The sequence below is a fragment of the Manacus vitellinus genome, unplaced genomic scaffold, assembly GCF_001715985.3.
Source record: "Manacus vitellinus isolate BGI_N305 unplaced genomic scaffold, ASM171598v3 scaffold_10_pilon, whole genome shotgun sequence".
NCBI lineage: Eukaryota > Metazoa > Chordata > Aves > Passeriformes > Pipridae > Manacus > Manacus vitellinus.
In genome coordinates this window covers 4,722,829-4,748,959 of record NW_021938838.1, presented here as the reverse complement: position 1 = coordinate 4,748,959, position 26,131 = coordinate 4,722,829, and the positions used below count along the sequence as shown (strand labels likewise).

Here is a 26,131-nt window from a genome sequence, read left to right as displayed (position 1 = left end):
TTAGAAAGGGAAGGGACCCAGCATTCCTCTAGTCATCAGAAGCTCAGGGGCATTCACATCAGGCTCATTTCCCTGGAGAATATTGTTCCTGCTGAGTGGTAGACAAGGATTAAGGTGACCTGAAAAGCAAAGAGTGTGAGCAGGGAGGCCAAAAGGTGCTGGAGCAGTTTCATCTTGTTCAAACTTCCTCCTTCCAGCAGCATTGCTGTGCAGTGGAGCATTAAAGGCGAGATCTCTTTGCATCTTGCCGGGCCCTGTGGCAAGAGGAGATATCTGTCTGCCCCTACAGCTACGGGAGAGTTTCAGAGCAGGAGCAGTGCAAAAAATTACACTTGTCTCACTTTCAGTCAGCTGACAGCAGGCTCTTCTGTGTGTCAGAAGCTCTAAGCAAAGTCCTTTCGGTCCTGATGGTATCAGCCAGCTGCGTGGGCAGCCTTTCCTCCCCCTTTCCCATGTCTACACCCTGTGGAGACGGCTCTGCTCCCCAAATAATCTGGAACTACAGCAGATACTGGAACAGTCCCTGTACAGGAGGGGTGGGAGCCTCTCAGGCATCATGAATTAGCACTGCAGACCAGTTCTGTTCTCCCCTGACAGGAGCATCTCCTCCAAGGTATGAACTGACTTTGAATTCAAGAGATCAGAGGATGATCTTGGATGACTTTCTGGCATGTTCTCTCTGGCCTGCCAGTCATGCATGGGTGCAATGGGCAAGGAACTGAGGCCCCCAGAGACCAATTCTCATTTCTGGACCATTTGTCCTCATCTCTGCTTAGTTTCTTTAGTTGTTCACCAGCACTGTCTGTCCTGACAGTTACCTGCAGCTCTCTCACTGAAGATCAGGAGGTATGTTACTCCCAGCTGGCCAAACCAAGGATAATTAACTGAGGGAAGCAGATAAAATTTTACATGTTTCTCTGGTGCCAAACAACACTTTTTTTTTGGCATGAAGGAATTTTAAATTACCATAATTTCACATTTCTAGGAGCTTTTTCTAATAGGAAGAAATAAACGGTTAATGTTTGAGGCCTCAGTTATAAATAGAAATGGATCGCATTTACAAGATTAGGATTTAGTATTTTTAGGTAATATTTGTGAAATTGGTAACATTCATGATTTAGTAGGACTGCAGTGCAGAAACACTAAATCTACTTTGTGCTTTGGACAAATCACTTAATCATTCTGATTCATGGCATCCAGTGCTAATGAGAAGAGTCTCTTACCCTAAACTTATCACACATGCAAGCTTTGTTTTGCCAATCAGGACTGTGCCAGGAAAGTGCAAATACCCAAAGATTATAGGCGATGGTAACGGGTGTAGCAATAAGGATGATCTTGATAATTATGTACCTTCAAGAGAGAGGGAGAAACTTGTTTAGACTTGCAACTGGAATAAACCTGTCATAGCTGTGATAGGAGTCACCCAGGCTGGCAAGAACTAGGGTTTTTTTCAGGTCTCTTTAATAAACTGGTACCGTGGGGGAGTGGTGGAAGATTCTGTGAGAAGCTCTGCTGAGAACACGCTCCCTTGGTCCCCCAGATTTTCAGATTTCCCAATCTGTTCTGCTCTCAACCACGCGCCATTCTAGGTCCAAGCAACACTTCCCTGTCTGGCAGTCTGCTACGTTCACAGGTGCCTTGCAATGTCAGAGCAAAGATTTTGCAAATAAAAGCCTCGGCAGAGCTTTAAGTATTTGTTGGATTGGGGCCTTACTTTGCAATCTCAACGCTGCTCATAACCCAGGGTCAAGCCCAAGAGCAACGCTGACATCGCTTGTTGGAAACAGGGTGTTGATTCAGCCCAGGAAATATTGTGGAACATTCCTTCCTTCCAGACTACTCCAGAAACAGCACAGGGGTAGAGATGTCTTTTCCCAATAGGTAAATGCAACCATAAAGAAAGAGAGGACACCTCTCCATTTAACCACAAATCCAAAGTACATCCACAGAAATGAACGTGGCAGGGAAACTCTGTAGGAAGATGTTCTCTGACCACACCATCAATGGCAGTGAAAGAGTGGAAACAGAAAAGACTTCCAGTTCAAATTCACTTCTAGAGATATGAAAAGTTCTTTTTCAAACTCAAGGATAAAGTAGGCAAGACCTATGCTACCCCTAAATTATTCCCAGCTTCTTTTAGGCAAGAAAAAGCGAATCTTTAGGACTTTTATAACAACATGTTTGTACAATGAAAAGTAATTCCAAGGAGCATCTGTCATCTCAGAACAGAGTCTGAGAGGGTGGTGCCATTTGAACTACACCAGCTCCAAGGAACAGGTTAGGTTATGGGGGAAAAGGAGCCCAGAAAGCTGGAGCAGTTAACAGCAGGTAGCAGGAAATTGTTAGATATTAGGTTATGCCAACCACCAGACTAATATCTCAAGGATATAAAATGCCATTCAGCATGAGGAAAAAAGTTGGGAAAAGCTGTAAACATTGAACAGAGTGGTGGTGCACTGATACTGAGACATAGCTGATGCTATGTCTCCAAATGGAGACAAACGGAACATCCCTGTGTTTAAAGACACAAAAGTGAACACAGTCAACACAGGAAAATACTACAATGGCATAATGTTACTCCTGTACCAAGAAGTGAGTCCAGCACATCTCTGAGCAGGGACTGTTTAACCTTCCCCACTCCCCACACCTGAAGGGTTTGTCTCTGAATGTTCTTTCTCAGCCCTTTCCTCCTTTCTTAACGTGTCATTCAGCTGCAAACCAGATTTGTTTTCGTTGTAGCTTGCACGACCTTCCTGTTCTCTTTAAACAAGTAGAAGGTAGTGGGGGGTTTCTTTGCTACCTTTCATTGAAATCTGCACAGTAAGATGGAAAATTCCAGGGAGCAGTTGAAAACGAGAAGGCCAGATTACTGTACATCAAAGGGAAGCAGCATTTGCTAACTCCTTCATTTTACGTGTATGTGATTCATAAACTGCTTTATGAAAATGGAAAAGTGATTGAGGAATCACTCAGGTCCTGACAAAAAAACAAACTAATAGCAACAGCCTAATTTCCATGAAAATGGGCTGGTCTCCAAAGCATCTGCCAAGACCAGACACTGTGGTGCTTGCAGCTTTCGTTTGCTCTTCAAAGCAGGTAGAGCCAGGAACATTGCCGTGCCTCATGGCAAGCTGTAAGATGTGGTACATGACTTTCAGATGAGGGAATTTCACATTTCTCCCTGAATATTTCACACTACAACAGCAAGGAGAAAAACACAGACGCAGCTGAAATGAGGAGGAGACGAACTGAAAGGGCTGAAAATGGATTCTTCAGCATTACTCTGTAGCATGGGGAACTGAGGAGGCAATTAAAACCAACATGAAAGAAGATTTAATTGCAAATCAGCAAAACCTGCTGAAGCACAGATAGCAAGAAGCAAAGAATCACCCCACCTGATGTCCAAGCCCTTCACAGAGGAGAGCATTGCCCTCAGCTCCACAGGCAGCTGATGGGAAGAGATAGGCCCTTCCCAAGGAGACATTCAGATCTCAGAGGGAGCAGTTCCTGGGGGAGCATCACCCTCTGCCCAGGCTTGGCATGACTCACCCTTAGACACAGCCATATCAGGGGAAGAAATCTAGGACAAACCCACCCAGCCACTCCGTGGGGAGGAGCAGCACAGCACTGCCCTCCCCATCCCTGCCAGGTCACTGCATCCAGTGCTGAAGGAAAACCCGAGGAGAACTGGAATCGGGCACTGATGGCACCCACAGCCCGGGAGACTCCAGCACTGGGGGATCGTTTGAGTGTGGGGGCTACAGCTTTTAAACCTGAGACTGCAGAAAAGAGCGTGAGCAGGAGCACTGAGGGCTCGGTCACCTCAGAGAAGGGGGCACTGAGGAAGGGCAGGAGTGAGCCTGGAGAAGGGGGGAGAGGGAGGCCTTGCAGCCGATGAGGAACAGCGGGAGGACAGGCGGGACTGGTTCTGGGGAGGTGGGCAGTGCACGCGGGAATGGAAGGAGGCAGGGCAGGGCGGCACCACCCTCAGCCCGGCTCTTTGGTCAGGCAGCTTTTAGCATTTCAAAGCGTTTCTTTTCTTTGTGACTCCAACCACTGACTAAAACAGGCAAGCAGGTATTTACTGGATCAGCCAAACGAAAGGCATCGTTACCGTGTCCTGCAAGCAAATCACAGTGTCTCATTTAAAAGCTTTTCTAGTCCAGGGGCAGGATTAAGGAATGGGAGAACAGCACAGGCTGTGGAAAATGTCAGGGTCCAGTAAGGTGAACCCTGGACTCGCCTCAGGAGCCCAGGGCAGGTGTCCCTGGGTGCTCCCGGGGTGGCAGAGTTCAAACAGGCTCGGTGACAACCAAGGGATCATATCCAGGCCCCTTCTGAGAAAAGCACCCAAGCCAAAAAGCAGCCCAGGATTACAGGCACCTGACGTGCTGCTTGTTCCAGAGGCAGCAGGGCGGGGTACCATGAGGAGAATCTGCTTTCCTCTTCAACACAGAAAACATCAAAGTTCTCCTGAAAAATTAAAAGCTTCTGGACAGGCTCTTGGTGCATTTTAAAAAGCAAAACAGACCCGTTTCAAAGCACTCTTTCCAAAGGTCTTTCCTGAACGTACATCACATGCAATGGAAAAACACTGCATGCCTGGCATTCAATATTTTTCACCTGTGACCCAGGATTGATGTCTGTGTAACTCCCTGATTTAATCCAACGACATGTCTCAGCAAGAAAAAAAAACCCTTTCAGAGTTTGAAAAGGAGTTGGAAAAAAATAAAGTCACGCTCAACACTTCCCCTTCCCTGGAGAGATAGGAGTGCTGCTTGCCCTTTCCTGATGATAAGCATATCCTGGTGGTTAAAAATACGTTTTGCTCTTACCGTAAATTCTCCATTAGCCAACTCCTTCAGCCCAGCCCACGGTGTTGGGGTTCACGATTCCTCAGAGGCCACACGTGACAGAGCTTGGCCTGTGCGTGTCCAAATGCACTGGAGAAAAAGCAAAAGTAACAGCTCTGATCCTGCTGCTTCACCTGGAGCAGCAAAACCTGGGGAGTGGCAACAGCATTCAGGTCAAATGACTTGCACCTTTCCCAAGCCCCCACAGACTCCACATTAATTTTTGTCTCTGACTTTACAGCTGCTCCCAGGCAAAAAGCAATGGGTTGTATTGAATTCTGAACAGCAATTTATTCCTCAGTTAATTTTACTCTTTCCAGTGATCATTGTGCAAAGGGCTGATTTAATAACATGGAACAGCAAGGCTCGCTGCTTGGTCTGAGATTCTGGAGGCCAGGAGCCAGGTACCTGCTCTGCAAAGCTTCTGATCCTTCCCACATCACCTCCTCTCTCTTCTTCACCTGGAAAACTCAGCCTGTTGAAAGCTGGCTCCAAGACTTGGGCTGTGCAAAGGACACAGATGCCACCTCTTACCTAGGAGGCACCAGCCCTGGGAAGAGCCTGGCTCAGCAAAGCTGGGGCTGCTCACACACCCAGATGCCTCCAGAGCAGCTCCAACCAGCAGGGAGGTTTGCCAGCTGCACGCCTCTCCTGGCACATTCCTGCCAGGAGAAAGCTGGTGGGAGCCAGTGAACAGCTGTGACTCCCTGACAGCACCAGTCACAAGTGTGGCTGCACAAACCCAAAACCTGCCTTCTTGGCAAGTCCCTTGCAGCTAAGGAGGCACAGGGAGGCCTTGCTCCCAGGCATCGAGAGCCTCAACTGGAAATCCTGTTTAAGGAACCATTTCTGGATTTCTCCTGCGATGCTTTAGAAAACAAATCGAGGGGGCAAAAAGAGGCAGAAATGGAAACTTTAGAAGTTATATCTCCTCTGTGCATAAAAGGTAAAGGAAACCAGGCAGCAGCCCTCTTCCCTTTCTGTTAGAATTCCAGGCTGTGGAATAAAGATAAATCCAAGTTCACTCTCCTGTCTTTGTTTCCAAGACTCAGTAAGACAGGGGAGATAGGGCAGAGCCCATAACCATGGGAACCCCAGCAACAAGGGTAAATCAACACGAGATTCCCTATCATCAGTCCCTGTTTACACTGGAGGCACCAACCTGGCTGGCAGTTCAGAACCTTGGTATGGCTGTGAAACTAAGCAAGGAAAGGGGTTTATGCAGAAAGTATCCATTTTTTCTGTCCTAGTACCCACCATCTCTTTTAGACCATGTGTTTACAGCACCTCGTTCTGCTTTGAACCTGTGCTGCTGCCTTCCCCCTTCACTCCCCTTGCCCAAGCTACCCCAAACCTCAGCTTTTCCTTTTCTCCTACCTTGCATTTGGCCTTGCCTCAGTGTCCTTTTGTTTAAGAACAGGTAGGCAGAGCTCAGGGTACTTTCCTGGAGGTCAAACCTTTGCTCCAGCTCCTTGGTCCCAGTGGAGGCAGCCCCAGCAGAGGCAAGGCTGGGACATCAGAGAAGGGAGCAGCCACGAAGCAAGAATATTGCTCAACTGCAGTTGCAGCTGCTTGGCAACTTAAAACCATGCAGGTCTCTGAACTTGCAGAGGTCACATCTGCACACCACGGAGCAACAGAGGGCTGGGATATCAGGCAGCCCTGGAAGGAGCAGTTTGTACCTGCCCTTGGGAGCAGTTACACTCCCCAGATTTTTCTCCTCTGCTCAGAAGGGTCACATGGAAGCAGCAGCAGTTGTGAAGGGGACGAGTGAGGGTGACTGCTGGGGAGAATGGAGACCTCGAAACAACCACGAAAGCCTTTCCAGGAGAGCAGAGGCTCCTTCCCACTCCCATCTCTCCCAGAGTGACCATCACCAGCACTCACTGCCTGGGCAGAGCTGGAGAGGGACTGCTCCCGCCTCCCCTCGTTTCCTTAGCCCTTCCTCCTCATTTATTTCCTTTGGGCTTTCCCCTTTGATTAAACTTCTGGCATGTAGGAATGTTTAATAATAAAACAGATAACTCATGGGAAATGATATTTATAAAATCCACTGCTCCTTTTTTTTTTCTTCACTTCTCATAAGACCTTGAGAGAAAATCTTGAACTATGTTCTTCCTTTTAAAAGTAGAAAGAAAAAGCAGAAGGAGCAGTTAACAAGTTTTCAAACAATCAATGTTTTATTTGGTTAATTTATTAAACACCTTTAAGACAATTAATTTTGGTCTGTACCCTTCTATAAAATTATTCAAGTTCTGAGCAAACCTCCAATACATAAAGCAAAGTTACTTTTACCATACGCAAATTTCAGATCAAAATACAACACTCTGTTTTCTTACATTTATAAAACCCGATCAAATACAAACGACATTAAAAAAGATAAAACACTTTCACTGATCCTTGGTACAATATTACAGCACAATTTGCACAGTGGCAACTAAGTCCTCAAAGCACAAGTCAAATACTTTAAAAAGGGAACCTCCCTTTAGTCACCCAACGTTCTACAGAACACGTAAACAAAGCGAGTGCTACTGAATCCAGGAAAATTCCTGTGTCCCTTTTTGTACCGTGTGTGAGCCACAAAATCTGCAAGGGAGGTTACTGCTGAGTAACCAAACAGCTTTCCTGCTTTGCTGTTCCCGTTTTTTTGTGCAACTACTCCATGAAAATAAATGGATGGAGGTGGACCAGGCTCTGCCCTGGGCAATTTATGGCAACTAAAGTAAACCAAGAAATGTGTGTGTTCTTCTAAAAACAGATCACAAAACTATTAAAAAAAGAATCAATACCAAATTATCTGTGGGTACAACTGGAGTAACTGCCCTTTGCTTCACCTTCAAGACATCTAATGTAGACACAGAGTGTTTTCAATTGTTGAGAATTTGTTCAGTGGCAAAACCCAGTGTTTCAGCAATGGGTCAAAGTGCCATTAGAATTGCACATTTTTCTACATTACCATGCAATGTTTGTTTGGTGCTACACCTGAAAGCTTGCACTTACACTAACCTATGGACAATGGGGGATCGCTCGGGAAAGAGAAACAACAACTAAAAGGACAAACAGAAAACAGTAAAACTGAAGTGTCAGTTGAGAGACGTTCCTGGGGAGGGTCCACTCAGCAAACCTTGCAGGAACACCTCGAGAAGAGAAAGGAAAATCCAAGCAGTGACAGCAGGGGCTGATGTGTCCCCTCGGGTTCTGCTTTGCACAGGCAGTCAGGGCAGTTGCACCCCAGTGCAATTAAAGGGTATTTTTTGCCTGGAGTTCTGCAACCCCTTCACTTCCCCCATCCCCAAACCATTGATTGCACTTACAGTTCAACTGTAAGTTCTGTTATTTAGTCTAAGCCAATGTGAAGACTTGTACATAATTAAGTGGAAAAATACACCAATGGATCTAACTTTCCTCTCCTCCCTCCCCAAACTCGTGTCAAAGCCACGAGGATACCACACACTCCAAAACTTTTCATACCTGATAACGTTCATATAATCCCAACAGAATGAAGGAGAACTGCAAACTGCACAAACAGTGCATGGTTAAACAATGCTCAAGTGTAAACAATACAGGATGGAAACAGTTTAATAAAATCCTACTGAGGTACAGCAAAAACCTAAATTTCCTATTTCAGTGGTTTAAGTGCAATTGAAACCCCGCGTTCCGCCCTTCTCCAAACAGATCTCCCCATAATTAAGCTGCACTAATTAGGCTTATTCCCTTAAAGCTACATACCCATGCTATAACTCATTGTATTGACTTAATGCAAACACTTGTGGGGGAAAATTAATTTACAGGGTTAATTAAAACCTTTGTAGTATTCAAAAGGAATGATAGTAAAGGGATCAACCATGGAAAATGTGTTAATACATGTTTTTAAAAAGATTTCCAATAATTCTAACACAAAACAGCAAGTATATTTTGAAAAATGCATAGAAACCCTGTCAATACAAAAGTCCCCACTAAAATTACATAACTAAGCAATTTTAATCTAAATATTTTATGTGCTTTTCCTATAAAGGCCACTTTGACATACAAATACAAAAAAATTTACATTTTTTTCCCAAAATAAATTATTTGTTCCTCAATTAAAAATACTGAATATGGAAGCATAACAACCCTCTCTTCTGCCAGCTGCTCATCTGCAGCAGCTATTTCCAAAGAAGAAAATCTCCAAATATTTTCAACTACCAAAAGAAATAAGAAATGGCTTCAGCCTGTGTTCTGCTTCACACTAGGGAAAACCTGGGGATAGGAATGGAACAGGCTGAACCCTTCACACTGTGTGTGCTGGGGAGGGAATGGATACACACAGACACCTGCAGAGAGAGCTTTTCTGTCTCCCAGGTTATGCACCGAAATCCCTTTTTGGAAACAGAAAAAGAAATCGAGGTTCATCTGAATTAGAGAAAGGTGAAATAGGAAAGGGAGTTAGGAGGGAGGAGCAGTGTGAGGTGCAGGGTGGGTTAAGTAAATGGAGAATGATGTGAAGGTGAGACGACAAGAGCACCTGGGAGATGAAAGCTCCTCATGGGATGCAGGAGCAGGGAAAGCAGCGTACCCGTTTTACTGACAGGGAACAGGGGGAGAGGGAACACAAGGAACAAATTTCACTGGAAAAAACGAATCAATGGGAGAACAAAGAACCTTTACCAGCAGTCCTGACCACGTGGGCATTTATCCCTGAATTGCCACGGAAGCAGCAAAATCAAACTCAGACACAGAGAAGCGTTGGAAATGAAAACGTACTTGGACTGGGTTTGGGATGTCACGGGGATTCTTTGCTGTCAGGACCAGACTCACAAATGAATGACACAGGAACATAAAAGCAAGACAACATCAGCCCAGAGGGGCACAGCAAACCCCAAACACCCGACCTGCTCTAGAGCTGAGACAGGCAAATGTTGTGAAGTGGCACCAACTCGCTCCAGCGGGAAAAGCCGCGCTGGTGGGATCACGGGACGAGCTCCAATCGACAACACCACGAGAGGACAGGAGGGACACACTTGGACAGGACATCATTCCAGCTCAAACACCCATACACTGACCCAGATAAACTGCTGGGCCAGGCAAGGGGGCAGGAGGGAAACCAGTGAACTGGAGTGGGTTTGGATACAAGATTCTTGGGCAGCCACTGAGTACAAGTTCTCCTAACCTTGGACCAAGGACTGGACTTGGAAGGACACAGGAGCCGCACATCTTCTGTATCACAAGGAATTCAGCTCTCTGGTGTGCTGTATTGCATAGTTTGATTGAGGCCAAAGAGCATTTACGTCTTATTTTTCCCTGTTTTTAACAGAAGTAACTCAACATACTCAGATCAGAGCATTCCAAAGCCTGGCCCCAAGTGATTCACCAACTCATTTCTAAAGCAACACGTGAAGACTTTTGGGGTGGACACATAAATAAAAGCAAAAACTTCATTCCCACACAAAGCACAGACAGACCCACAGAACACGTACACACACAAAGAGCCTGTAGCAGTAAACACATCTGTAACACAGAAGTCAAAGCATGACAGCTGGATGATGGGAGCAAACCTTGCTGTCAAGCTGCATGCCAGCAACAGTAAACAAGACCAGGTGAGTGTTTCTACCACACCACACCAGTGTATTTTTTGTAGGAAAAGTGTCAATATATTCTGACAATCTCCTGGTCATTATCAAGATCTTAGATTTTACAGAACACCGAACCTTTGTGAGAGCAGCAGCAATGTGGCATCACATTGCAACACCCTCCTATTTCTTGGTTCATGGAATATCATAACTGGATTATTCAATGTAGTTATTTCATTCTCTTACGCTAAAATAAAGTATTTGTACCGTACAAAGTCAGACTAAATACATTAGTCATCATTCATATAATAGGTATTTATATTCTTTAGCCCAATCCTACAAGATTCATGCTACTCAATAAACATGGTTTACAGAGGGAGAACTCTGAAGGTAGAGCACCTAACATGAAGAAATTTTGCTTTTTCCCTTTGAAGGCAAAATTAGAACAGTCTCAGCTTGTCAGGCTCCACTTCAGATTACAAAGCAGTGACCAGACAAACTGGGATGCAGTTCCACATCTCTGGTTTCTCAGAAAAAAAACAAGTGGAGGGGAAAACCAGGCAGGTGGGAGCTCCTCGGTTATTTAGGCTGATAGCTGTGGTTCCAGCCTGCAGACACGGTTTCAGAGACCCCAGTATTTTCAGATTTAAATAGAAGCAACGCAAAATATTGGTTCTCCTATAACACCCAGCCCATAGTCCTTTATATCTTACCCTTATGGAAGGGGCAGGGTGGACTCATCCTTACCTGTGCTGCCAGAGCGCAGCTGCAAAGCTCAGACTCTGCACAGGCAATGGACAATGCTGCTCTTCAGCCTTCCCTAAAGTGAGAGGATCAGAGACTTGCAAGTGCAGTGGGGTTCTCCTGGGCCCCTCATTTATCAGCTGTTTTTTAGACAGCACTGCAGGTAACACAGGTACTCCTCATGAGGCCACAGCTCGTGGCTCCTGGACAGCCTGGATGAGTTCAGACGGTCCAGAGGGCAGCACCCAAGATGGGAAGGAGGAGAAGGACAAGGCAGTCTCTGGACTCTTCTGAAAAGGCTGAAGGGCTCTTACATTAACTGAGAAATGCTACAGCATTGAGACTGTGAAGCCTACGGGAAGACAATAACCTGCTGTCTGGAGAGAGGACAGGTTCAAACACCAACCCTTGATCCTGCTGCTGCTTCACACAGGGCAGGAGTAGGACTCATATTCTCCACAGAATGAAAAACTTGTAGCAGTTACCAAACCCCTACACCAAACTGATGATAGAGATTAAATACAAATAAAAAACAGCACAATAAGGACAACAAAAGAGTTCCTATACAGGACTAAAATTCATCTCTCTACTCCATGGCTTGCGTCTACAAGAGCCTCTCCTCAGGCCTGCTAAGCTGCTAAGCTGATGTCTCTGCTCTTGGGAGCTTCTCTCCTTCTACCTCCTGACCCTCTGTGGCACCCACACCCTCGGGGGGCTGAGCAGGTGAGGTCTGAGTCAAACCCCACACCCGGCCCAACATCCCAGTGCTCTGACAGCCACGCTGGTCAGCGTGTCCCAGACACACAGCCAGGTCCTGGGGCCGAGCCCAGGAACGTTAATATTTACAGAATAGCCACCATGATGCCAATGGAAGGCTCTGGAATTAGCAGCTAATTGGTTCAGTCTGCAGGGGCATGAATAGCTCCTTGTTTTGTCCCTGCTATTCGTGCGTGGCCAGTAGAATGTTTGCTACATTGAACTCAAAGCATGAGCTGCTCCTTAAAATTTTGGAGGAAAACGTTCCCCGTGAAGCATTTCTTGGTTTTGCCTTTACAGAGAAAGGAAAAAGGCAGCACTCCCCCGTTACATTTTGTATTTTTAAGGCCTCTGACAGTTCGGGAGCCATCTTTATGAAAAGGGATGTATTTTAAAAAACAGACTGAATAGTCAAAGAAAAACCCCAGAGAATAAACACGAGCTGATTATCAGCTTATATCGGTCCTTTGAGAAGTCAAGCACAGTGTAAGGAGTTCAAAACTGTGTCAAAATAGCACCTTTAGAAGCAGAAGAAAGCACACTTCTTCAAGCTAAGCAAAACCCCACATACTTGAAGATCCCAAAGAAACGGGCAATTAGATGAGTTCAGGTGCAGAAGGTGGGTATTGATTTTTGACAGTTTTTCCTTTGTAGGAGAGCAAAGGGAGAACTCCACAGAAAAACAGCCAATTAGACTTTACAGAAAAATCAGTGAATCTCTCCACTGAGATAATGGATCACAGGCAAAACAGTGCAGAGCAGAGGCAGAGAGAAAACTATCTGATCTGTCCTTAAAAGAGCAGAGATTTCCATTTTTTTTTAAACAGATCTTTTCCTATATAAAAATCATCAGGACAGTCTTTCAATTGCTACTCTCATTTCCAAGTATAATAGTTACTTTCAAGGAATACACATTTTTATTTACTTTTTACAGCAGCTGCAGGTCAACCTTGGTCTTTTTGTACAGAAACATTAATTTAAAATGAAATTAAAGTAAACTGTCCTTGGGCAATGGCACCATTCTGTCCTGCTTCTTGTCTGCTTTTAGTTTTTTTTTTTTAATTGAAGGGCAAAATGCGATTTAAAACAAAACAAAAAGATTTGACAAAGTGCAAGGGAAAAAAAATGAGGTAGCTGGGAATAGGGGCTTTCCCCCCTAGAAAATCTTGTTTTACTGATATTTCTCCTCTGCTCCAAGCACTGAAAAGTACCTGTCAGGAGTCCACCAGGACACAGCTCGCTGTTTACAGCCACTAAACTAAGGTGCAATACAAACTCACCACATATTGCAAAAATGCAGCCTCCAACCCTTAAATACAAAAATGTTTCTATTAAAAGAAGCAATTTTTAATTTACCTATTTCGGTTTGGGAAGTCAGGGATGAAAAAATAATGCTTCAAATTGACTTAGCAGCTGTTTCCCGAAGCAAACAAAAGCTCGAACAGACCCCGTGCACTCTGAGCAACCCAGAGGAGTCCTTTGGACTCGTTTAAGACCAGTTCTGAAAGAGTTTGAAAGTATTTCTTAAGAGGGCACTCCCTGGCTTCCCTTCAGAAAGAAACTTTAACAAGAGCTTTGCAGAATGTCAGCTCTGTTCAACCCGACCACCTTGGCAGATACCCCGGTGTACTGGTTTATACACTCTAATAAATAAGCAGACTTTGCTTTTTAAGAGTTAAAAACAAGTGACAAGGACAAGTGAAACAAGTGACAAGGATGATAATGCTTTCCTGCTGTCACGTGTGAATTGATAAAGCAGGTTAATAAAATTGATAAGGCAGATTAATCAGTGTCAGACCATTCAGGACAGAACCTCAAGCCCAGCCAGGGATCAGGTTTTCAAAGCACACTAATTATTGCAGACTGACATTCAGACTTTCCAAAACGGCTCTTGCTTTCATCTGGTGCAAAATTGTTCTACAGGGTTGGTTTTTTTTTTAATGTTCTGAAGTTGGCAGAGGTGGCAGCACAGAGAATGCACAGAAATTACACTGGTGAGACAGCCCATTGCACAGCCTGTGACAGGGGGTCTGTCAGGCTCCTGGGGCCGGAAATACAGAGGAGAGAAACTTGCCCTTGAGGACATTTTAGCATTAAGTGAAAAGGATGAAAGGCAAAGAAGAAAAAAAAATAATCAAGTGCATTAGGTGGTGATTCAAAAGTACCCAGTATCTGAAAAAAAAAAAAAAAGGCATTTTCGTGTTTTATCAATAAAATTATTGACACTGGGGACACTTCTTTCTATCTTATTATTGTAATCAGATCCCTCAGCTTTTACCAGGGCTCAGAACAGCCTCATTTCATTCTGCAAATTCAAGGGCACAGGTAGGCAGTGGCATTGAGTACCCTCATGCACTGATGTGCCCTGGCAGGTGTTCTCTGTTCACCAGAAACCCTGCAAAAGCACTGGGCAAACAAGATTTAGCCTTTGCCATTGAAAAGCTCCAATCTTCCAGCTCACTTTTCAAGACAATAACCTTCAAATATTATTCTAAACAACATCTTTATCTATTTCAAATATTTTTACAACTAAGAAGCAGCTACCTAGAATAAGCTATTTAGAAAAATATCTAAGATTTTGTATTGCCAACAAATTTACAACATAATCACCCGTTGGTAGCAGTTCATAGTTTAATTCTCCTGTTACCTTTAATCCTTTTGAGCAGGTGTTTATCAAGTTGGGCACTTCACATGGCTTTAGTCCATGTTTTTAGATTACCTGTTAATCAAAATTTTGAGACAATTGATTACTGGAGGACAACAGCAGTCAGGCTGCAGAGTCATGCTGGGCATGGCTGATCAGAGGTGTCACCTTAAACCCTGGCTGCAATCCTTCCTACAGCAAGGAATTCCACAGGAAAAAAAAACCACACCAGAAACCACAGGGATAATGGAGAGCAGGTGCCCAACTCATCAATAAACTTCAGAGCCCGTGGATGTGACCCCCACAGAAAATGAGTGGAGCTGCCCCCAAATCTCACTGCCTTCAGCTTTCACTGGGTCACCTTCCCAATCCCAAGGGATCAGAGTGATCTCTGTACTTTCCCTTCACAAGTGGTGTGCCACAGAAACACAGAACCTACAGGTGCAGCTCCCAGCTCCAAGAAAAGACAAGGAAGAGCAGCAGAAAATGGCAAATGTCAAAAGGCTGCAGCAGCGACGAGTGAAACGCAGCCCTGCACTTGTTCCTGGACAGGAAAAGGAAACACTCCAAGAAGATGGAAATAGCAGCTCCTGCACACAGGGATGTCATTAACACCCCTCCCACCCACCTGGAGGAGCTGTTTAAGTACTCCAAAGAGCTCAGAGAACACAACCCCCTCGTCCTCAATGCTAAATTAGAGGCAGGAAGGATCCATACCCTAAATTAAATGTAACTCCTTTGACAGCATGGCTGTGAGTGGCACCAAACCAGGCCTTGGTCTGTCTGTGTCCCTGGGCACAGCCACACTTCCCAAGACACTGCAGGCCAAGTAATGCAAATGAACTCCACTTCATCTAACTACTTAGAATTTTAAATACTAAAACCTGTTGTCAGCTGCCACTTATTATATACTTGCATGGCACCAGTGCTCTAATAAAGAGCAAAGTGTCCATATCCATCACATGGAGTGATATTCAAGGCAGCTGTGAAGAGTAACACAAACCTGCAGAACAGTATTTAAAAAAAAAGAAGTAAAAATTTACAGTGTTTTCAATAGCATACATTTAAAAAAAAAAAAAAACCAAAAAAACCCAAACCACTGCTCTTTTCTGGAACACAGTGAATTGTAAGCATCTCTATATTTTAGTAGATCAGCTGAATTACTGTTACACACAGAGTAAACCAAAATTTTGGCACTTGTATGAACTTGCATTTGTTATTGCATCCTCCACTTCACACGGCACACGCACGTTAGCAGAGCCCATGCAGGCTGGATGGCCACAGTATTTATGGAACAACCAGAGGAACTGCAGTTAAAACAGGGAAAGACATCCCTAAACCCCTCACTCCTGTACTTGTGCATTTCCTGAGTCGTGCAGGCACAAGAAATATTGCAAAGAAACCAAGCTGCCTGGTGTGTTCTGCGAGGGGAGTTCATAAACCAGGCACCTCAGCAGCTCTGATAAAAACCTCTTATTTTCACCCAGATCTCTGCCCCAGAAGGCAGGCTGTGTGCCAGGCACGTGCTGTGCAGTCCAAGCACAGCCTGCCCACAGCTATCAGTGAGCTGAGGTTGTGAATTTGCTTTGTTTTCAGACTCAACCACTATCCTGCTGCGTGACCTCGTATCCATTTGCCTTCAATTCACAGACGAGGTGCCCCCAAAGCTGTGGAGAGCCCCTCGACCAGGAGCAGCTGGGTTGATACAGCATTTTCACAACAACTAAAGGACTAGCTGATCAAACATTTGAGGACAGGCAGACCTCGCTGTGGTACAGCAAAACAGAAGACTCTTCAGGATGCCTCTTCTTCAGGTTATAAACACAGAAAGAATTTGAAACCCAACCCTGATTCTTTAGGACCATCTCACAAGGCCAGGTGTGTGCCTCCCTCAGGAACCTGAGGGATTTATTTTTTGAGAGCAACAGCACTTTACACCTTTGCTTCTGTAAAACAAGCACAGAGGACGCTGCCGTGTGCTTACAATAGTATCTCTTTTTTTCCCCCCACTTGTACACTCAAAACTTTTGATTTAACCTAAAATTAGCAACTCCAAAGTTCTTACAAAAATTACCTGTGGCACATGAAGAAAAAAAAAAGGAAGAGGAAATTTTTTTTTGGGGGGGGGAACTGTGGTAAGAGATGGAGTGAGGGGAGAAGAAAAAGCCACCTCTCTTCCCATCTTCCACAACTCCTACCCCGTATTTCGGTGATTTTATAATGACAGTGGCTGGGGTTTGTCCAGTTCCTCAGCAGGGGAAGGAAAAAGGACACAGAGGCCCAGTCCAAGTTCCTCAAGCTCAAGGTGGCCCAGCCAGTCCTAGTTTGGGATTGTGCTGAGCTTGACTCAAGGTGCACCCAAGGACCCAGCCCCGGTCCAAGGTGTGCCGGGCACCAAGTCAGTGGCACTTTGCAGAAATACAAATGTTGGTCTAAAAACATCAGCATTTCAATGCTGAGATGAACTCTCAGCCCCAGGGAAGGTGCCCTAAAGCCTGGTGGTGAAGCCTCAGATGGCAGGGACAGAGGGCCAGGAGAAACATTCACAAAGTCACCTGTGGAGGACCTGGCTGAACCAGAGAGCTGATTCAGGAGCTGGAAGGAATTAAGCCCACTGTGCCAAGCAAGGACAACTTAAACTAAGTTTCTAAACTGCCAAACCACCTAAAACCCCTGGACTGCACCTCAGAAAGTTCCTGAGTTGTTTCCCACGTGGTTCAGCCATCGTATGCAGGGGTACACAGCACCAGGGGTACACAGCACCGGGGTGCAGGGACAGCTGGGGTGGTGGCATTTACCAGTGAACCCAGTCCAATCTATGGCTCTTCATACACTCAACGCCTCAGGAGACTGGTGACCTCCCTCCACTCAGCACCTCTGGAATCACAGCCTCCCTCCCCTCTCTTCTGAAAAGCAAAAGGAAAACCAGAGGTCAGCTCTGCCTCTTGTCTCCTGCACCATCCCCAGGACAATCCCTGGAGAAAGGGGAGCCTTGGCATCAAAGCCTTGCCTAAAATTCAGAGAGAAATCAAACCTGGTTATTGCACATCCCAAGAGATGCACTTGCAGATCAGACCAGGGCAGACAGACAGGAGTCAGACCCCAAAAGACACATCACTTCCCTCCTACACACACAGGGCCTGGAACAGCTCCTGGATCGGCCACACACAACACAGATGGGGAATGATCCCCATTCACTTAAGCAACACCAAGGAAGCCAGTTTTGAGAGCTCAGGAGTGCTCAAACCTTCAGCCTGAGCATGCACCCCAAACTCCAGGAGCCAGTGTCCCTGGAGACACTGGGGTCTGATCCCAGGGTCCCTGGTCCCTGGGCTGCACAGAACGTGACACGAGGACAGGCGTGCTAAGAAATTCAGTTTGCAACTGGTTCAGCTGAAGAGGCTTAAACTTCTTGGTCAAATCTCACCAAGTGCATTCGCAACACGCTCCAATCACAAGAGATTTGTTTATTTATGTTAAAAAAAAAAAAAAGTAAGAATACCTACTGTTAATCCTACTTTAAATGTAAACATTCTGTTCAGTAATTTTAACTGCAAAACACTGCTTGAGTACAGAGGATTTGGATTTAATATGTGCATTTATCACTTATGTTTTCTGGGTGCTGAATGCCCTCAAGGGTGCTGGGAAGCTACAGGGACTTGGGAGATAGCAGCCTGCAATATTCTGAATAACATTTTCGAAAGTTTTCCAAGCCACTTAGAAAACTGAGCTCAAAAGTGAAATAGGTGCTTAGGAACATTCATCACTTTTGAATATGGGATCTTGGCACTTTGTCTGAGAAAAAAAAAAAAATCCATGTAAGATTTTTCAAAAAAGGGGAAGTTTTATAGATAAACTAACAGCACTTGATTTATTTCACAAGACAGCCAAGGATGGAAATAGTGGTTCACATTTCTGTAGTAAAGCATTATATATAAATTTAAAATCTAAAGACATATATATACACACACCAAGTTTACTGCAATGCATAAATATATAAACTTTTTAATATGTCAACTAATATAGGTCAGAAAATTGATGTATATAGTTCAAGTTTTGCAGCACTTCAGCATTGTAAAAAATAATAAAAAAATAAATAATGGTGAATGGATTGGCTGCTGCCCTTTTCTTTTCCCCCCCCACCCCTTTGCTCAGAAATCAGAGTAATTCCAACCACACATCAGTGCTATGGAAGGACCGAGCAGAAGTTTCAGAATGTCTCTTCAAGGGTTATTTAGTGAAATATCACTATTCTGTAGGAGTTTGGGATTGTAGTTCAGCATGTCTAAGATGATTCAGCGAAGATGACAAAGGTTTACACTAACACAACTGAGGGCAGAGGTTGGCTTGTCTGAGGTCCACAAAGGTGCAGAGTGGAAAGTCTTGTGTGTAGTTATAATACTGGTTATACAAAATCTCTTTTTCTGAAGGGCAGGAGGTCTTATTTCTGTTTCCCATCTCTCCCATTTTATTCCTTTTAAATAAATAGAGGTCACGTCCCACCCATCACAACAATAACGAAATCAAAAACTGAGGTAAAAGTGTTCTACCAGCTGACCTTGACTACGAAAAAAAAGGCAATTAAATATCGCTACTGATGTGAACAAGGCTTAGTAAGAAAAAAAATGCAAGATACTAAGTTCTTCACTATAACCACGCCATAAAACCCAGCTTTCCAAGTCAGACAGCAATAAACAAGACTGTACCTTAGCACGGAAATCATTAGTAAACAAACTTTTGATCCCAATTTAAAGTCGCTGTTCAAATTTTCCTGAACTCTTAATCCAAAAATCAGGTTTTCTGCAAAAGAAATATATCCTTGTCATACTTCACCTTTGTTCTCAGAGAGACAAAACACACCGTTCTACGATCCTCAGGCTTAAAAACCATTCTGAGTTTGCAACTGATCTGAAGTAAAAAGGAACACAACCTATTTGTTTTTTTTTTTTTTTGCTTTTGCCAAAAGCAGCAATCACCACTAACCGTTCCAAACACCCTTCCCCCTTTTCACTTCAAGAAAACAGCCCCCAAAGCCCACCCAGAAGCACATGCCACCCACCTGCAGACCAGTTCGTCAGGCTACTCAAATGACAGCATAGAAAAAAAACCAGTTTACTTCTCTGTAATGTACTGTATCCATTTCAGATTAGTCCATTTTTAAATATATTAAAAGTATTTGTAGGAATGAAACCATTGCAAATGAATGAAAAACCGTATGTACACACCTCCACCATTTTTAGGCACAGACCTTAAATCTTTTTGAGGAAGGACTAGAAATAAAAGGTGCAACGACCAACGTCTCCTATGGCATCACGCTCCAGCAGCAGTCTTGGCAGCACACCAGGGAGGTTGGTTATTGTACAGCTCCTGTGTATTACAGCTATCCAGTCCCAGATAGCACTTTTATTCGGACCAGTTCCCCTCAGGGGAAATGCACCTGAAATCTGTTCCGCTTTCCAATAAGCTTCGCCAAAGGAAACCAATTCCCACAGTTCCAGACACAGAAAAAAAACCTTCTTCAATAATATGGTTTAAACTCCAAATGGTTACGACTGAAGGTGTTTCCTTGCTCTCCCCTTTTATTTCCCCCCTCTCTTCTTTTTTAATGTATACTTAAGTTATTTGTTCCCGAACAAGAACTGAGACTCAAGCTTTTTAAGCATTTAAAACAAAAACAGTTACCATACCAAAGCACAGCATACAGTGTTAAGTTTCAGCTGTAATTTCTCAGCTTTTTTCCTTTTATATAGAGCTAGATTATGGTGGGCTGCGCAGAACTCTTCCAGTCTCCTCCCCTGCCAGCACACGGATCACGGAGAAGGGACGCGGATGCGGAACAGGCCCTGCTGAAGCTGCAGCCGGAAGAGTTTGCAGTTGGCGATGCGCAGGGCGGCACAGCCGGTGCGCCGCAGGTCCGACGGGAACAGGGGCTTCGTGCGCTGCCAGGTGCCCGTGCTCCTCTTAAACTCTCTGACATAGTCATAGTTTGTGCCTGAGTTCACAAAAAAAAAAGAGAGGAAATGCCTAAAACGTGCTGTAGGTACCACCGCGTTGAACCTCTGATAATCAATCACAGAATTGACCTGGTTGGAAAAGACCTCCGAGATCATCGAGTCCAACCCTGGATCCAACACTGTCGTGGTTACCAGACTGTGGCACTGATGCCACATCCAGCCTCATCTTAAACACCTCCAGAGACAGAGAATCCACCACCTCCCTGAGCAGCCCATTCCAATGGCTGATTACTCTCTCTGTAAAAAATGTCTTCCTAATATCCAACCCAAACTTCCCCTGGCACAGCATGCAAACACATGAAGGAGAGCATGCACAGGAACACAGATCAGTTGCTGGAGGGGTGGTTGAAATTACTGTCAAAAGGGAACTACTGTGATGTCTCTGATCCACTTAAACCCACCACATTTGGATTTTTCCTCATTTACGTTTTGCAAAAAGCCCTGTTACACAACTTACGTACGTACACACGGCCACAAAAGCAGGTAGCCTTCCAAACCTCTTTTACAGTATGTGACCAAATGCTGAAAGCTGAGGACTGACTGTGTTTGTTAGTACACATTTATTCAGTCAGGATTTAGAGCCCAGAGTCACTCTCACATCCATATGAGCCACTGGATGATGTCCCCAAAATGCAGAACTGCCTGCTTACTGCTACAAAGACAGGAGCCACAACCTCAGGCAGTAACAGTTCTCCTTACATTTAGATAAAAGCAGTAACACACTCTTAGTCTTCTTTTCTGATCTTCAAACTAATCAACCAAACCACCCAATGCTCATAGCACTGAACCTGTTTCTGAAGAGCTCCAAAAGCAACCTGCACGTTTCTGTATGTCCAGCATAATCCCTGTGAACCACAGCAACTTAGAACAGAATCTCAGCCTCTTATCCTTAAAATGTTCAGTCTCATTGGTACCCAGTATTTAAAAGACTGGAAGAAAATAAGCAACAAGAGGTTTTTAGTTCTAGTTCTGACCTGTGTCGAGATCTCCAATCACGTATATGCTGGCTCCGATGGGCACAGCTCCATACACGAAAGAAGAACTAGTTGGGATACAGAGGTTCTGGTCATTTAGATAAATCCACCTGTAAAAACAATAATTAAAAAACAGGATGTGATTATTAAAAAAAAAAAAAATAATCCAGATTCTTTTTGTAATTGTAATCTTCGACTCGAAAGCAGAGAGCATGTTAATTGGTTATGTAAAAAGCATTGGGAATGTTGTCTAGACTGCAATAGTCCTGGCTTCCCCTAGCCAGGAAAAGCAACTGGTACTGCTGTATCCTGAATTTGCTTTATTTCAGAATTGCTCCACTCATCTGTGTAATCTACCTATAATAAATTCCTCTTGCAGCCACCCAGTGTGACCTTCTGGAAGCGACCAGGCATGTCAGAGCCAACAGCTATGCCACTCAATTTTCCCTACAGAGAAAATTTTAGGCTGTTTTTTCTCAAAATCAGTAAAATCATAAACACATATAAGCCTTAATGACCCACACTAGGGGAAATAACAAATTGCTATGGCAGAACCTTGTTATTAAGCAGTGCCTTCTCCCATATAACTCCTTAACTTCTCTAATTGTGCTTTATAAGGGCCTGCTAAGAAGAATGCAGCACTTGGCAATGCTCAGCTTCAAACAAGGGACAGAAGACTGGAGATCAAAATGGTAAGGGAATCTGGAAAAGAAAAATGTCCATTATCTGGAATTCCTAATCACATATCAGGCTCTTTTCAATCCCTTTCCAGCCCCTACTGTAAACTTAAAAGTCCCCTGTGTTCACTGTAAGCACAGTCTCATTGCAACACTACAGCAGCCTGATCATCCCACCCAGTGAAAAGCAGTTTTCCATGTTGAAGCCTTTGGAAAGCAGGTAAGCATGTACTGGGAGGCTGGTTTATAAAGGTGTCCCACTTGCCTAGACTTGTCAGCATTCTCTTTGGTTTTGAAACAAATTCCTACAAAATGCTGCTACACTTTCACAGAGGGTGTCACAGTTCCCAGGTACAGATCCTGAGACATACAAATCAAGGCCATTTTAGGTGACTGCTCCTACATCTTTTATTAAATAATTTACAGAGAACAGGAAAGTCTGAGAAACCTTTGAAAATCACCCCATGTATTTTATGGCCATACCAGGTTAATTTGAGGGAAAAAATTTGGAAATGCCCTCACAGATACCTGCTGACCATGGAAAATTCTGCATTCTCTGAACTCCTGATTCAGAAGTAAATTTCTCTTCTGGCACTGAAGGAGATGCTGCTCCATATCAATTATCTTGGAGACAGAAATCAATTTTTAAAGGGCAAATGAAAGGATTAGCTGTCCATGATTTTGTCTGTGCTGTACACTGAAGGATTAACATCCTGCAGAAAGCAAGGCAATGGTTTGTAGCTGTCACAGAGGATGAGAGATGAACTAAGAGCAGAACAAAAGAGAAGTTCCTCTGCACTGGTTCAGAAACCCTCCTACAGAGCAAAACATCTTGCACCATATTTCATTAGCTTCCTTACTGTGGGAAAAGGGCACACTCAGTGTTTTCACTGCTTTTTAGCAGCAAGTGACCTAGAATTATGAAAACTGAATAAGTGGCAGAGCAGTGCAGAAGGAAGATTGGAATTTCTTTTGTTTTAGTAAACACAGGACCATGTTAAGGAAGGGGGGAAAAAAACAGTTCAGAGGTTTATCTGCCCTGGATATTCAAGGTTTTGGAGTTTAAATAAAAATACCTAAACCCACGGTGTGAGGTCCAAGCACAGCACCAAAGGACAATATTAAAGTATCTGCAGTTGCTTGTGAAAATTCATTCTGAAGCTTTCTCAACACGTACACTTTAAAAAACAGGCCCCACTTTTCAGGAACACTCACAGCAGCTTTAGCAGTTAGAACTAGGAAGGAACAAAGACAGGAAGGGCAAGGGGTCACGTTTCATCAGAATTTGACTAAGCTCCAGCTTAATGTGGGCTGTGCCTGCCTTTTGAACAGTATGGAAAAAACACCACGACCAAAAATTCACAATCTTCAGGAATCTGCAAACAGTCCTTGGAACAGAACTCTTGCGTACTTCCCCGGGATGGCTCCACTCAAACCCAGTCCAAGAGGAGCAGGGGGAAGGCAGTACCACCATAACCATGGACAGAAGTGATTGCTCAGGAACTGAAATGTGCTTCCACTTAAATTTAAAAAAAAAAAAAAAAAAAAAAAAGAAGGAATCTTGATTTTTTCCACTCTTCAAGTGATATAAGCCAAATGATCCATCCATTCTGCTGTAATGAACAGGCAGGATGGTAACTGCTCTATGGCCATGTGGGAAGGAAGTAAAGATGTGATACAGAACAAACAGATTCTAGATATATAACCTCAAGCTCATCCCAGCTGGGAAAGGAGGCCTGCAAATGAATGGAAATCCATGTATCCATGTTCCTCTCATCTGACAGTGCATCAGGCAGTGTTCTCATCACATTTTAATAAGCACTTGCTTTTAATGAAATTCCTGAATGGAAGAATCTTGCTAATTACACTTACCATGTTACAAGATTATTTAGTTTACTACTTATATACTGCTGAAAGCTTTTCCTTATTTTTATGATGTTCCGGTAGCAAAAAGAACATTTTAAAGGAGTTTTTGTCAAGTATTGCTTCTGAACAGGTATCTTTCACTTTTATCCCCCTTAATACCTGCAAAGTTTCATAATTCTTTTTTGAATCATGAAAAGAAGGAAAAAATCCTACCTCACTTCCAGACCACCAGCAAAAGGCAGCTGGACTATTCCTAGAGACAGAGCTCCACCAGCAGCTCTTGCAAAGAATCCTAAAGCCAATTTGGGCTCTGTTAAATATTTCCAATTATCTACATTGAAAAGAAAAAACCCAAGTGTGTACAGACATCACCCAATTCTCCACACACCTACGTGATGCAAAAAAGGATATTATGAATTAGGAACTCTGGCAGAAGTAAAGACTGACCCACCAAGGTCTTGAATATATAGTTAAGATTTCCTGCTTTTTTATAGAGAAGAAACACTGGACCACTGAGTGAAGGATACCTTTATATCTCCATCCTCCACTTTCACATTAATTAAGTCTGTTTTTAGCTTGATCAATATTTTAAAAAACAGGATACAACGCACACAAAGCTCAATCTATAGCCTTTGAAAAAAAAATCCACATCCTGCAAAAGCCCTGCAGTCTGATGTATTTTCTATCTTTGGTTCACTTACATTCACTCATGCACATGACTCTAAAGACAGGCTGACAAAACATTTATTAACTGAAAAACCTCGGTTACAGCAGTACTTCAAATATGAGAATTATTTTCTCTATTATCCTGTTCCACATTTCATGTGGATGTTACTATTCTGTCTCACTTCATTTATTTTATTACTTGTTTATACAGCACAGCTTAACAGGAGTCTCAGTGTTTATTTTTTTGGTAGTGTGAAGACCTCAGCATATCCCCAGTCTTTAGAAAACTCTGTGTCATAGTTTAGAATAACAATTTTGAAAGACTGTGCACTGTGAGTTATTCTGGAGTAAGTTACTGTCAAAGCAAACAACATTAAACAAGTCCAGTCCTTTAATCCAATTTAAGCCAGAATTATGGCAGCTTACAGGAATTAATATGTTTATATACTGCTGTAAGTACATACTTAGACATACACACTGGAGCAAAACCTGTAAGTCAGACACTCACAGCCTCTGGGTGCCTGGGGTGGTGCTGACCCTGTGCTCCCTGGTAATGAGACCTGAGGCATACATGGAAATTCATGCAGATGACCCAGGTGTGCACTGCTGCACGTACCTGAAACCCAGCAGTATCCAATGGTTCAACTCACAGCACAAAAAGTTCTCTCCAGTCAAAGAGAAAGTGAACATGATGGAGTTCTGCACTTAAAAACAGCTGGAAAAGCCCGCAGTTTGTTACAAAGTACAGAATACTGATATACGTAACTATTAAAAAACCACTGTAAGTTTTGGTTGGAGACTGCTAGAATTGATGTGCTGTCACTCTGACCCACTGCTGCTAAACCACCTTGCAAACATACTCCTCCTTTCCCCAAATCTATTAACCCAACACTTTTAAATTTCTGCCAATAACATACACATACATTGTTGATGTGATATTTCAGCTCTGACAGCTCCAGTATTATTCCACCACCATAACTACAAAAAGTGTGTGTGCTGTGAAGTCTGAGGGTTCAGATCCTTCACGATGACTTTTTGAAGCTGCTGGTTTGAAGGGGGACTAATCACCTTGTATTTGTCTCAGAACCTTGCTGAGGAAACAAATGCACTTTTCAACTATAAATCGATGACCTTGTAGCAGCTGCATAATGTTTAAGATGAAGAACCTGCCTTTGTACATCCATCACAGTAACTATGCACAAAGGAACTGAGGGAGATTGTCCACCTGTGGTAACATCTATGGCATCACTTATGCTTTACTCCTGAGTGCTGATGCACAGCAGAGCACGTGCAAGTGGAATTGCTAAACTCATCAAACACACATCATTACTTAGCATAAGGTTTTCAAAGACTTAAGAAAAGCATATTATTTATTTTGAGTGAAGTAA

The 26,131-nt window shown here is 43.7% G+C and overlaps 1 protein-coding gene across 1 annotated transcript in view; it reads right to left on the bottom strand.

Annotated features, from left to right (window-relative positions):
• Window positions 1-17,458: 17,458 nt before the first annotated feature.
• The window catches only part of GAN (gigaxonin), a 30,449-nt gene continuing 21,776 nt past the window's right edge, over window positions 17,459-26,131 (bottom strand). Inside the window, 2 exon segments of the mRNA XM_018083768.1 lie at window positions 17,459-20,538; window positions 21,535-21,644. Coding sequence (XP_017939257.1) covers window positions 20,357-20,538; window positions 21,535-21,644 — 292 coding nt within the window. The 3' untranslated portion in view covers window positions 17,459-20,356.